The sequence below is a fragment of the Jaculus jaculus genome, chromosome 2 (genome assembly GCF_020740685.1).
Source record: "Jaculus jaculus isolate mJacJac1 chromosome 2, mJacJac1.mat.Y.cur, whole genome shotgun sequence".
Classification (NCBI taxonomy): Eukaryota; Metazoa; Chordata; class Mammalia; order Rodentia; family Dipodidae; genus Jaculus; species Jaculus jaculus.
In genome coordinates this window covers 164,773,325-164,787,609 of record NC_059103.1, presented here as the reverse complement: position 1 = coordinate 164,787,609, position 14,285 = coordinate 164,773,325, and the positions used below count along the sequence as shown (strand labels likewise).

General features: G+C 40.3%; 1 protein-coding gene across 4 annotated transcripts in view; it reads left to right on the top strand.

Annotated features, from left to right (window-relative positions):
* Rad54b (RAD54 homolog B) overlaps positions 1-14,285 on the top strand; it is a 140,234-nt gene that overhangs the window by 89,873 nt on the left and 36,076 nt on the right. For all 4 annotated transcript variants that reach the window (XM_045144691.1, XM_045144692.1, XM_045144693.1 and 1 more), the window contains exon 6: positions 11,161-11,323. In XM_045144691.1, the coding sequence (XP_045000626.1) occupies positions 11,161-11,323 (163 nt within the window). The remainder of the gene's footprint in view (positions 1-11,160; positions 11,324-14,285) is intronic.

Genomic DNA, 14,285 nt, shown 5'->3' with positions numbered 1-14,285 from the left:
TCTGCAGAATCAGCCAGCATGTGGGGGTCAACCATTCATACAAAATGGCGACCCTGAGAGGAGCATGCAGGCCCCTTTTGAGCACAGCAAGGGAAATTTTAGGAGAGTTAGGCCATCATTGGCTAAGGAAGCAGCAGTTACATTTGTACACCTTTGATTGGCTGTAGTCCAGATTTTATCATCCTTGGACGTGTTTAAACATGTTTTAGAGACTTTGCAGGAACTGACTCAGCCCTGGAGTCTGCTATCTTGGACAAGTCCTCTTTTTGGTCATAGTCCAGAGGTATTGCAGGAACTGCCTCTCCAGAAAACTGAAACTTAGGCCTAGATGTAAACTGAAGCAAATTTGATCCTCTCAACTTATCTTTGCATTTAAGAAGTTAAAACATTCTTTTCTCTTACTTAAAGTTCATTTTTAAGGCTTTTTCATAGTTTGCACTTGTAAGTGTCCTTGTTCTCAAGGTGCTCTTGAGGCTGTGGACAATCAGAAGGGACAAGTCTTATTCTTTTTTTATTTTATTTATTTATTTTTTTTGAGGCATGGTCTCATTCTAGCCAAGGCTGACCTGGAACTCAACTGTGCTCTGGCTGGCCTCAAACTCATGGCAGCTCTTCTACCTCAGCCTCCTGAGTGCTGGGATTAAAGGCAGGTGTCATACACCCAACTGAGAATAACTTTTTTTTTGCATACGTGTGTGTAGTGTGGGATATGCATATGTGTGTATACATATCAGGTGTGGAGGCTATAGGAGAACACTGGATGTCTTCTGTATCACTCATCCATGTGTTTCTTTGAGCTGGTGTCACTCAACCCAGAGTGCTGTTTTTCAGTCAGAATAGTTGACCAGTGAGCTCCAGGGATTGTCTGGTCTCTGCTTCCCATAGAACTAGGATTACTGATGTGTGTGGCCATGGCCAGCTGTTTGAGTGGTGGAGAATTGAACTAAGGGTGAATCAGGCCCTCTCAGGTCTTCATACTTGGGTAGCAATTATTCTTACCAGCTGAGCCATCTTTCTGGCCTCTAGAGCATAACTTTTGAGTTCTTTTGAGTTTTTTCAGTCTGGGTAGAGTAGGCCTTATTATAATCTGCGAAGGTGTCAGCAAACAGAAGATATTTATATCTTCGACAGGACTCATCTGACTGCCTGGGAAAATATTATTATTTCCCAGTGCTAAAGCTATGAATTAGTCTTTTTCTTTTGCTTGTAATCATGTCCCTGGGCCTTTGCCCCCAAACCACATTGTATCAGTTACTTCCAGGTTGTTGGGACAAAATACTAGACCAGAAGCCATTTATAGAAGCAAAGGGTTCATTACAGATTATAGTTTCTGGGAGAAGTGTCTGTAATGGGAGAAAGCTTGGCAGCAGGGGCAGACAGCTAACTCATGTCACATCAGCAGGGCTGGGCTGTCACACCTCAAGCCCTGCCCCTAGTGACACATTTCCTCCACCTCCTAAAGATTCCAAACCTTCCCAAACAGTGCCACCAACTGGGGGCTAAGTATTCTAACACATGAGTGTTTCAAACCACCACACACGTCTAAAAGTTAACTTTGAGTGTCTGGGGTCTCATTGCCTCTTTTTGTTGGGGGAAGATTGACTGATCGAATTACTATTTAGCAATAATTTTACCCTGGGATTAAAAAAATTATTCATTTGTGCACACACGCACGTGGGTTGTCATGGTAGGACCTCTTGCCACTGCAAATAAATACCAGATGGTTGAATCACCTTTTGCATTTGGATTACATGGATGGCTTTGAAATTGAACTTGAGCTGGCAGTCTTTACAACCAAGCACCTTTTACCATTGATCCATCTTCACAGCCCCAATCCTAGGATCTTTAATTATACTTTAAAAATTTACCTTTTTGGACAAAATTGTCTTCTAAAAATATTTTATACGAAAAAGTATTTCCTGTCTTGTTTAACCAAACCAAAAATATATTTTATATCTATAACTTTTTTTTTGAGGTAGGGTCTTGCTCTAGCCCAGGCTGACCTGCAGTTCACTATGTAGTTTCAGGGTGGCCTTGAACTCTTGGTGATCCTCCTACCTCTGTTTCCCAAGTGTTGGGATTAAAGGCATATGCCACCATACCTGGCTTTTCCTCCCTCCCTCCTTCCCTCCCTTCTTCCCTCCCTCCCTCCCTCCCTCCCTTCTTCCCTCTTTCCCTCTCTTCCTTTTTTAGTGAAAGTAAAACAGATGGAGAGAGAGAGAGAGAGAGAGAGAGAGAGAGAGAATATTGGCATGCCAGGGCCTCCAGCCACTGCAGTTGAACTCCAGATACATGTATCACCTTGTGTGCATGTGTGACCTTGCACATACATCACCTTGTGTGTCTGGCTGATGTGGAATCTGAGGAGTCAAACATGGGTCCTTAGGCTTTGCAGGCAAGCATCTTAACTGCTAAGCCATGTCTCCAGCCTATACATCTATAACTTTTAAAGTCTCCTTTTTTTTCTTGATAGTTCCATATTTATCATTTGTTTTTAGAAAACACTTTTTTCTTAGTAAATAACTGTATTTCACTAAAAACACGGGAAGCTTTGTCTGAAACACAGTCAAAGCATATTACCAGTCCTCAAGAGATTTATGGTTTCTTTTTGTTGCTCTTCAACCAAAGACAGGAGAAAAATCGGGGGTTTTGCCCTTCATTTTGTATTTTTATCCTTACCTTTGGGTTAGTTGCTTACTTCAGCACAGAAACATGCTAAAGCACAGAGATAAGGTATCTCTTTAAAACTTTAAGCAGGCTGAACATCTGACAATGGTTTGATTTTAAAATTACTATTTTTTTTCCCAGTTCACAATAGCCAAGATAAGAACCTTGACAAGCCGGTTTGTTGAAAACACAGGCAGACAAGCAATAGCTTAATGTCATAATTGCAAGTTTAACAATCATCCTAAGAATGTTTATATTCACAAACATGCATGCCCTCACATTGTAAATTAGGCATGCCAGGAATGGTATTTTTCTCATCTTTTTTTTTTTTTTTTTTTTTTTACAAACTCCAGATGCACGCACCCCCTTTTGCATCTGGCTTACATGGGTAGTAGGGAATTGAACCTGTGTCCTTAGGCCTTGCATGCAAATGCCTTAACTGCTAAGCCATCTCTCCAGCCCAGGAATGGTATTTTTAAAGCACGGTGGCTTAAAAATGCAAAATGAGGTGACCACAGATTTTGTTGATTATTTTTAGGTAGTGGTCTCATGTTATCTTAGACAGAAAATGATGCCTTAAAACAATTGCAAGGAAACAGTTACCTTGAACACACACATATGACACAATTACATTAAATCAGAATGTACTCACTAAAGAGAAAGCAGTAAGTTTGCATCGCCTTATCTTTGAAATGGAAGGAAGGCCTAGTGAATAGAAAGAGGAGATAGAAAAGTGAGGCTTGCTAGACAGACTTGAGGTAATGTCTTGTTGAAAAGATAAATAGCAGAGGTTAGCTGAGATATCCTTAATTTTCTAAACTCCTTAGACAACCTATAGAGAAGTAAGGTATATCCTCCCTCCCTCCCTCCCTCCCTTCCTCCCTCCCTCCCTCCCTCCCTCTCTTCCTTCCTTCTTCCCTCCCTTCCTTCATTCCTTTCTTGTTTTTGGTTGTGGTGGTGGTGGGGTTTAAGGTAGGGTCTCACTTAGGCTCAGGCTGACCTGGAACTCACTATGTGGTCTCAGGCTGACCTTGAACTCACAGCGATCCTCCTACCTCTGCTTCCCAATTGCTGGGACTAAAGGTGTGCACCACTGCACCTGGCATCCTTCCTTTCTTTAGTAACCTCTCTGATCTTATTATAGGTGACATGCTTCTTTTTTTAAAAAATTTTTTGGTTTATTTTTATTTATTTATTTGAAAGTGACAAAGAGAGAGAGAGAATGGGTGCGCCAGGGCCTCCGGCCACTGCAAATGAACTCCAGATGCATGCGCCCCCTTGTGCATCTGGCTAACATGGGTCCTGGGGAATCGAGCCTCAAACTGGAGTCCTTAGGCTTTACAGGCAAGCGCTTAATCACTAGGCCATCTCTCCAGCCCAGTGACACGCTTCTTAATACAATTTTTCATTTTTGTGAAGAGTCTCTCTACCATCATCTTATCTCTATAAGTTTCTGCTGGGAGGTTGTAATCCCAGGTAGTGTGTTCCTGACCTGGGAAGGCATGTGCTCAATCCAAATGCATATCTTCTAGTTTCCTTTCCAATCCTTTGTTTTTACTCAAGGATTTAATATGTACAATAAGAACAAGTATAAGTCAGGTGTTGTGGTGCATGACTTTAATCCCAGCACTTGGGAGGCAGAGGTAGGAGGATCTTCATGCATTCAAGGACACCATGAGACTACATGGTGAATTCCAGGTGAGCCTGGGCTAGAGTGAGACCCTACCTTGAAAAACCACATAAAACAGAAAAAGAAAAAGAAAAAGAAAAAGAAAAAAAGAAAGAAGTATAAAATTCCTTTTATCCTTTGGGCAAACCACCTAATACCTAGTCTATATTCAGCAAGATGGTGTCATGGTAAAATAGTAGCCTCTTCTTTCTTTTTTTTTAAATCTTTTTTTTGTTGACAACTTCCATAATTATAGACAATAAGCCTTGATAATTCTCTTTGTTCCCCTATTTTCTCCTTCACAAATCCACTCTCCATCATATTCCCTTCCCTTCTTAATTAATCTCTATTTTATTTTGATGTCATCACCTTTTCCTTCTATTATGAGGGTTGTTTATATGTAGTATCATTTATATGTAGTAGCATTGGGAGGTCTTGGATATCCAGGTCATTTTTTGTCTGGGAGAGTATGTTGTAAGCTATCCTACCCTTCCTTTGGCTCTTCCATTCTTTCTACCACTTCATCCATAATGGACGCTGAGCCTTGGAAGGTGTGATAGAGATGTTTCAATGCTGAATACTCCTCTGCCACTTCTCAGCACTATGGTGCCTTTTGAGTCATTCCAGAGGTCACCATCTGAAAAGAGAAGCTTCTCTAACCTAAAAGTGAGAGTAGCATTAATATATGAATATGAACATTAAGAGAAATGCTTACTGAACAGTTTGGTGAGCATAATATATACATTTAGCCAGATACCAACAGATGTTACAACCCTAGGGTTCATGACCTCTCCTGCCATAGGTTTTTAGTACCAAGCATGTACTTTCTCCTGTGGAGATGGCCTCCAATCCAATTAGTGAGCGGTTGGTTTCCCACATAATGTACATGTCACTATTGTACCCGTTGAATCATTTGGCCTGGCTGGCCCAACTTAAGGCTTGCAGTGTCTTTTGTTGTTTATCTCCAGTGATGACTTCTATATCCTATAGGGCTGCATGCAGCATAACTTTTTCCAATTTTCTGTTAACTGGTCTATAGGGAGGAGGTTTTCAGCTCAGCTCCAGCAAGATTTCTCAGTGACCTTGCAGCCTGAGCATGTGGAGCCTTTAGCAATAGGATTTTACCATCTTTTCCTGGTGGGAAATCAAGAGTCTTGGCAATGGCCTGTCATGTTTTTGGGGTATCAGGGATGCCCTGGCCAACAACTCACTGGAATGTATCTGTTGCAATCTGGTTCGCATTGCTGGTAGAAATCACCCAACAAAGAGCAGCTTCTGGGAAAAAGAGATTTATTTTGGCTTACAGGCTCAAGGGGAAGCTCCACAATGGCAGGGGAAAACAATGTCATGAACAGAGGGTGGACATCACCCCCTGGCCAACATAAGGTGGACCACAGCAACAGGAGGGTGTGCCAAACACTGGCATGGGGAAACTGGCTATAAAGCCCATAAGCCCGCCCCCAACAATACACTCCCTCCAGGAGGCATTAATTCCTAAATATCCATCAGCTGGGGAGCTAGCATTCACAACACCTAAGTTTATGGGGACACCTAAATCAAACCACCACAGTATCCCATCCCTGGCACTGAAATTTTTTCTGGTAACAATCTATGGCTTCTGGGTGTGCTGTTGTTCAAAAAAGTAGGTTTCCATATGGCTTATTCATAACCTCTTAAATTTTGATTAGCGCCCCGCCTTTCCTTTACTCATTCTTGTCTCCTGACCTCACTTAGGCCATTCCACTCCCATAACCCTTCTATTTTATTTTTAAATTTTTTTTTGTTTTTTTGAGGTAGGGTCTCCTTGTAGCTCAAGCTGACCTGGGATTTACTATGTAGCCTCAGGGTGGGCTCGAACTCATGGGGATCCTCCTACCTCTGCCTTCCAAGTGCTGGGTTAAAGGTGTGTGTCACCACACCCAACTTCATAGCCCACTTTTTGACTGGGTTGTTTGATTTCTTATTATTCTGTTTTTTGAGATCTTTGTATATTCTGGGTATTAATCCTCTGTTAGATGTATAGCTGGCAAAGATTTTCTCCCATTCTGTAGGTTGCCTCTTTGCTCTATTCAGTTTCCTTTGCTGTACAAAAGCTTTGTAATTCCATGAGGTCCCAATGGTTGATTAGTGGTTTTATTTCCTGAACAACTGGGCTTATATTTGGAAAGTCATTGCCTATGGCATTATGTTGAAGCGTTCCCTTATTTTTTCCTCTAGAAATTTCAGTGTTTCAGGTACGATATTAAGGTCTTTGATCCATTTGGACTTGATTCTTGTACATGGAGAGAGATAAGGATCTATTTTCATTCTTCTACATATAGATATCCACTTTTTCCAGAACCATTTGTTAAAGGGGCTGTCTTTTCTCCAGTGCATGTTTTAGGCATTTTGGTCGAAAATCAAATGGCTATAGCAGCCTGGATTTACAGCTGTGTCTTCTCTTCTGTTCCATTGATCTACATGTCTGTCTTTGTGCCAGTGTCATGGTGTTTTTGTTTATATGGCTTTGTGCTATATCTTAAAATCGGGTATGGTGATACCACCAGCCTTATTTTTGTTGCTTAAAATTATTTTGACTTTTTGAGGGTTTTTGTGCTACCAAATGAGTTTTAGGAATTTTTTTTCTATTTTCACGAAGAATGCCATTACAATTTTGATGGGGATTGTATTAAATGTGTAGATTGCTTTTGTTCAGATTGACATGTTCATAATATTAATTCTTCCAATCCAAGAGCAAGAGATATCTTGCCATTTCTTAGTGTCTTCTGCAATTTCTGTCTTGAGTGACTTAAAGTTTTCATTGTATAGATCCTTTGCTTACTTGGTTAGGTTTATTCCAAGGTACTTTATTTATTTATTTGGCAGTTGTGAATGGGAGAGATTACCTGATTTCATCCTTAGTATGTTTGTTGCTATTATATAGGAAGGCTACTGACTTCTGTGTGTTTATTTTGCATTCTGCTACATTGCTAAAAGTGTTTATCATCTCTAACAGTTTGCTGGTAGAGTCTTTAGCATCCTTAATGTATAGTTATCATCTACAAATAATGTTAACTTGATCTCCTCCTTTCCAATTTGTATCTCCTTTATGTTTGTTGGGGTGAATGATAGTTTTGATATATTCTTGTATTTTGTTTGCCAGTATTTTGTTTAGAATTTTTGCATCTATATTTATGAGGGAGATTGGCCTGTAATTTTTTTTTTCTCTGTCTTTATCTGGTTTTGGTATCAGGGTGATGCTGGCTTTGTAGAAGATGTTTGTGACGTGATTTTTCTCTTTACTGGCTTTCAATATACTTTCTTTGGTTTGTGTATTGTGTAGTTTAATTACAATGTGGCTCTGAGAGGTTCTTTCCTGATTTTGTCTGTTTGGCATTCTGAAGGCTTCCTGTATCTGATTGGCATCACTTTCCCTACTTGGGGGAAGTTTTCTTCTATGATTCTGTTGAAAATACCTGCTATGCCTTTGCAGTGATATTCTTTTCCTTCTACTACATCCTGAATTCTTTTTTTTTTGTTTTGTTTTGTTTTATGTTTATTTATTTATTTGAAAGTAACAGACAGAGAAAGAGGCAGAGAAAGAGTGAGAGAGAGAACGGGCACGCCAGGGCTTCCAGCCACTGCAAACGAACTCCAGACACATGTGCCCCCTTGGGCATCTGGCGAATGTGGGTCCTGGGTAACCGAGCCTCGAACCGGGGTTCTTAGGCTTCACAGGCAAGCATTTAACCGCTAAGCCATCTCTCCAGCCCCATGCTGAATTCTTATGTTTGATCTCTTCATAGGGTTATGAATGTCTGGAAATTCTCCTTCATGCCTTCCTATTAGTTTGTCTTTCTTTTTGTTGGCCTGTGTTAGATCTGCTACCTGGTCTTCTAGTTTAGACATTCTGCCCTCTCCTTGATCCATTCTACTAGTGAGATGTTCTGCAGAGTTTTCTGTTTGAATTACTCTGTTTCACATTTCTAGTATTTCTGACTGGTATTTTTTCATTATTTCTATTTCCTTACTTATGTCTTATATTGACCTCCTTATTTCATTATGTTGGTTTCCTGTGTTCTCTTGGGATTCCTACAGGAGTTTGTTTTCCTCTTGGATTCCTTTGGTATCTTCTTTGGTTTCCTTGAGCATAGAGATATTCTTTTTTTTTTTTAAATCTTTGTCAAACATTTCTTCTAAATCACTCTCATTGGAGGTCATTTCTGATGGATTTATAATTTTTGATGGAATTGTATTGTCTTGAATTTTTTTTTGTGTTTCTTGTATTATAATGTAAAGATTTTTGCATCTTGAGTTAATTTGATGTTTGAGTTTTCTAATCTGCAGTATTCTTAGCCATGTAAATCTGACTTTATATATCTTCAGGATAGGAGTTTAAGGTGCCAGGTGTTGGTGTTATATTACTCCCAGAGTAACAATAGAAATGTGGTGTTTAAGTCAGGCATTTAGGAGGAAGAGGGAGGTAGGAGGATCGCCATGAGTTCGAAGCCATGCTGAGACTACATAGTGAATTCCAGGTCAGCCTGGTCTAGAGTGAGACACCTTCTTGCAAAAACAAACAAACAAACAAAAAAAGAAGGGTGGTTAGTTTGCCTGCTATGCTAGTATTCTAGTAGACTGGGTAGGGCAAATTATTAGCAAATTCTAAAATTCAACTGAGCAATATATACATTCAATCAAAAACAGCACAGAGTATTTATGGAAGAGTGGGAATTAAAACAAACAGATAATCTAATAAAGCCAAATTCCCTAAGGGTATGTTTTGCTCCATACCCTTAATTCTGTCAACAAGGAGGCTGAGATTTCTGGTCTGGAATGGGTTCCAGGTCAGCGTGGAGTCAAGTGAGATCCTGCCCCCAGTAATCACAGAAGAAGAAAACAAAGGCCTTATAAATCAGGAAATTTCAAAGGCAACAGTAGTCAACACCAAAATATAGCTTACTTGAGAATGGTAAAAACCAACTAAGAATACATCAATCAAATCTAACACATAACTTGCCCTGACATGGAAGGTGAGATTAGCACTTCCAATGCAGGCCTAGGTACCTTGTGAAAGTAGGACCTTTTGGGATAGCTTCCAATTTCACCAATGCTGTGTGCCCACCCTGATCTCTTGTCTGTTGCGCTGTGGACTCAGGTTGCTTGGGTCACTGGATCTGGTGCTCTGATCAGCTGTCCGAGATGCTGTGCAGCCTGGGGGTGAGGGATGGGAGGCTGTGCAGGATGCTTGGAGTTATACCAGAGCTGCTCAGATGGTCCCATTTGTGTTCTTCTTCAACAGCTGCTCAGCTGGTTCTCTGCTGTTTTCCCCTTTGGGTTTCTTGACTTTGTGAGGAGACTGATGTGAGTGGAAAATCCCTTCACTTGGCTTCTCCTCCTTCAGCTCTGTGCTGGACCAGGCAGATGGATAGCATGTGGATCAGGGGCAGGGCCTCAGTGGGATTCTGGCTGGTTTCTTGCTTCCTAGAAGCTTTGGGTCTCTCCTGCTAATCTGCTGTTTTTGATAGTTCCTTATATACTTTCACTTTTTGGTAGAAGAGTATGTTTTGCTCTTATTCTCATTGCTCTGCCATGGCTACTATGCTGCCATCTTACCTGGAAGACTCTTTCTTTAGGATCAAACGTATTCCAATTCTTGAGGATGCACTGTAGCAGAAAGCCCAAAGGAACTGCATTTTCTACAGAGAGAACATCAGTATGGAAGGAGGCATCCCTCCTAATGTGCAGTGTCCTCAAGAAGACCTGAGTTCCTTCATGCTACCAGGCGTCCCTGGTGAACCCATCATTAAATGCCGGGGGATTACTAACTGCCATTTGAGCCCCACACCCTTTTGACTTTACTCATCTCCGTCCAGGGTTTGAGCCAGTCTTTTGTACTATCTCTTCTGTGACCATGTCCTAAGAAACTAGTCCCTACTAAAGGTATCAATGAGTTCATTTCTTTCTATTTTGATGGAACAGAGGTTTCTAGTCTTCCTCTCTGTCAATTGGTTTCCATCATACACTGATTTTGCACTCTGTGTAAGGCTGTTTGGACCTTATTCTTCTTACTCTCAGAACTGGTCTGAGTAATTGCTAATGGTAAACAGAATCAAGCTCACTTTCTAGTGACTCTGTTTCCATACACTGAATGACTATTTAATATAGTGGACCCCATTTCTTCAAAATATTATATTTAGGGCTGGAGAGATGCCTCAGAGTTTAGGGTACTTGCCTGCAAAGCCTAAGGACTTAGGTTTGATTCCCCAGTACCCACGTAAATCCAGATGCACAAGGTGGTGCATGTGTCTGGAGTTCGTTTGCAGTGGCTAGAGGCCCTGGTACACCCATTCTGTCTCTCTCTCGCTCTTTCTCTTTCTTTCTCTCTCAAATAAATAAATTAAATATACATATTTTTGCTCTGAATACTGAACTGTTGAATGTCACTGCTTACTGAATTCCTTATAGACAAAAAGAAATTTATCAGCTTGGAGCCACTTTGCAGCAAATGAAGTTTGTAAAGTTTTTCTTGATATTTTTTTTGCATGAAATCCTGACAATGGCAAGGCATGAGACTTTCCAAATTATGCTGCCTCCTTCCCCTCTCCATTTTTCTCTCCTCTTCTTACTTCTTTCCCTTCTCCTCTTTTGTGTTACTGTGTAGCCCAGGCTGGTTTCTAGCTCCCTATCCTCTTGCCTCTGCTTTCAGATGGAGGTGCAGGTGCATGGATGTGTCACCACACCTAACTTATGACAAACAGTTCTTAGGAATAGTGAAGATAAGACAATGTAGCTGCTAAAAATGTGATATTACATTTGTTTACTACCTTTTTTATTCTTTTAAGATTCCCTTGTAATGCCACGGCCAGACAAGAACCACCAGTGGATTTTCAATAAGAACTGTTTCCCTCTTATGGATGTAGTGGTAGATCCTCACCTTGTGCATCACCTTCGACAGCACCAGAAAGAAGGAATCATATTCCTTTATGAATGTGTAATGGGAATGAGGTAAGAAATTAATCATTTTTTTTTTAGCCTATAACATAATGGTTTTCTAAGAAAAGTTTGGCAGAGTGAGTCTCAAGAGTATATCATGAGTTTTAGTTGGTAGGAAAGGTGAATGATAAGTGTGTGCGTTTACTCCTGATTTGATTCCTGATAGATGCCATGTATTAGATATCCTGATCAACTTAAACAAAAATTGAGCGGAAAGTGATGGCTCACACCATTAATCCTAGCACTTGAACAGCTGAGGTAGGAGGATTACTGTGAGTTCCAGGTCAGTCAGTTTGGGCTAGAGTGAGACCTTGCTTCAGAGAAAAAACTTTTGAAAAATACTTATTGATTTGCAAGGAGAGAAAGAGAGAGAGAGAGAGAGAGAGATTGAGAAAGAGAAAGAGAGAGAATGGGTACACCAGGGCCTTTAGCTGCTACAAATGAACTCCACATACATGCACCATTTTGTGCATTTGGCTTTATGTGAGTACTGGGGACTTGAACCCTGGGTTGTTAGCCTTTTCAGGCAAGTACCTTAACTGCTGAGCCATCTCTCTAGCCCCACCCAAAAACTTTTAACTAGACTTGTTCTCCCCCAAATCTTATTTTTCTTTTGGAAGCGCTTATCTCAGTTGGCTTAAGAATCATCTTTGATTTATTCTTTTACCTTCTGACTCTAATCAAACCTGAACTTTATTTATTTATTTTTAAACTTTATTTTTATTTATTTGTTTGAGAGAGAGAGAGAGGAAGAGGTAGAGAGGGAGAGAGAGAATGGGCATCCCAGGGCCTCTAGCCACTGCATACGAACTCCAGATGCATGCGTCCCCTTGTGCATCTGGTAAACATGGGTCCTGGGGAATCAAACCCAGGTCCTTTGGGTTTGCAGGCCAACGCCTTAACTGCTAAGCTCTCTGAACTTTAATTCCTAAATATCATTTGATTCTTTGTCTTTTCTATCATCCACCATTATGGTCCTAGTAATTTATATAATTAAAAACATTGTATTTTATTTGTCCTATAGTAATGGCTTCTAACTTAAATGTATTAAAATATCCTCTAAGGCAATCTATTTGTAGCTACCAACTTGTATATACTGACAAGTAATTCTGAACATGACCTTCCTTGACTGAGTGTCAGAATTTAAGTAGTGTGCTCATTTGTGATCTGGAGTTCACTCATGGTATGTAGGGGCATTAGGAGATGACATATTGACAAGATTTTTCTTCTTCTTTTGGTGTTTATTTTGACACTGTCTTGCATTGCATCCCAGGCTGGATTTGCACAATTCTGTCTCACCTTCCTGACTGCTAGGATTACAATTGTGCACTGCCATGTCTGTCTTTTTAAATTTTAATAATCTTTAGGTCCTAAAAATAGCATACTGAAATTTTATATTTACAAGTTAGAACTTAAGCCAAAAACTTTCTAGTTTTCTTTTCACATAAGTTTAAGTACATCGATTTACATAATAACATATATGTATGGCAAAAATTTGTGATGATAAGCTGGGCATGATGGTGCACTCTTTTAATCCCAGCACTTTGGAGGCAGAGGTAGAAGGATCACTGTGAGTTCAAGGCCACCCTGAGACTGCATAGTGAATTCCAGGTCAGCCTGAGCTAGAGTGAACCCTACCTCAAAAAACCAAGGGGAAAAAAAAGCGATGATAATCTTGAAAGATTGGTATTTGAGATGTGCTGATCTACAAGAGACAGCTTAAGCGCTCTGGAGAATTATCCCTGTCTCCACATCTTTTGTCTTCTGCCTTCCTTGCCAGCTTCATATCTCTTTTGTGAACTAACGTTTCCATAGCCCAAGCTGGCCCGGAACTCAGGTTGTAGCCTACACTGGCCTCAACCTTGTGGTAGTCCTCCTGTCTCTGTTTCCCAAGTTCTAGGATTAGTGTTCTGAGCTGTTTACTCTCTGTGTTTCTTCTTTTGGAATTCAGTTCAAGCTCCAAGGATATTTAACTGTCCAGTTAGTATACTAAATTCCTGTTTACCTTTTAAAAACCTACATAAAGCTTTCTTATTTCCTTTCCTCCTATCATGAAAAGACAGATTTCTATTTCCTCTGTGCTCTGTCGTTCATTATACATATTTCACTTTGCTGTTTGCATTGGCCAATATAATGATAATTAGTGGATGTCACTCATGTTTAGAACTTTTTTTTACTATATTTTGAAATTAAAACATGCTTAAAATTGCTTATTCATTCTTATTCTACTAATAAGAAATAAAATTAACTAATAACCTATACTCACATCTTTGTTAATATCATTAATTATTTTGGACTTTATAACCTTTTTTTTTTTTAGTGGTTTTTGAGGGAGGGTCTTACTCTAACCCAGGCTGACCTGGCACTTACTTTGTAGCTCCAACCTGGTTTCGAACTCATGGCAATCTTTCTACCATTGCCTCCCAAGTGCTAGGACTAAAGGCATGTTCACTCTGCCAGTCTTGGACTTTGTAACTTATTTTTTTTTTCTAGGTAGGGTCTCACTCTAGCCCAGGCTGACCTGAAATTCACTATGTACTTTCAGGGTGGCCTCAAACTCATGGTAATCCTCCTACCTCTGCCTCCCAAGTGCTGAGATTAAAGGTATGTGCCACCACGCCTGGCTTGTAACTTTTAATATATATCATATAGCTATCTAAGGGCTTTAAAAATAGAAAATGGGGGCTGGAGAGATGGCTTAGCGGTTAAGCGCTTGCCTGTGAAGCCTAAGGAACCTGGTTCGAGGTTCGGCTCCCCAGGTCCCACGTTAGCCAGATGCACAAGGGGGCGCATGCGTCTGGAGTTCGTTTGCAGTGGCTGGACGCCCTGGCTTGCCCATTCTCTCTCTCTCCCTCTATCTGTCTTTCTCTCTGTGTCTGTCACTCTCAAATAAATAAATAAATAATGAACAAAAAATATTTAAAAAAATAGAAAATGGTATAAAATGTATGATCTGAATAATATTCCTAATGAT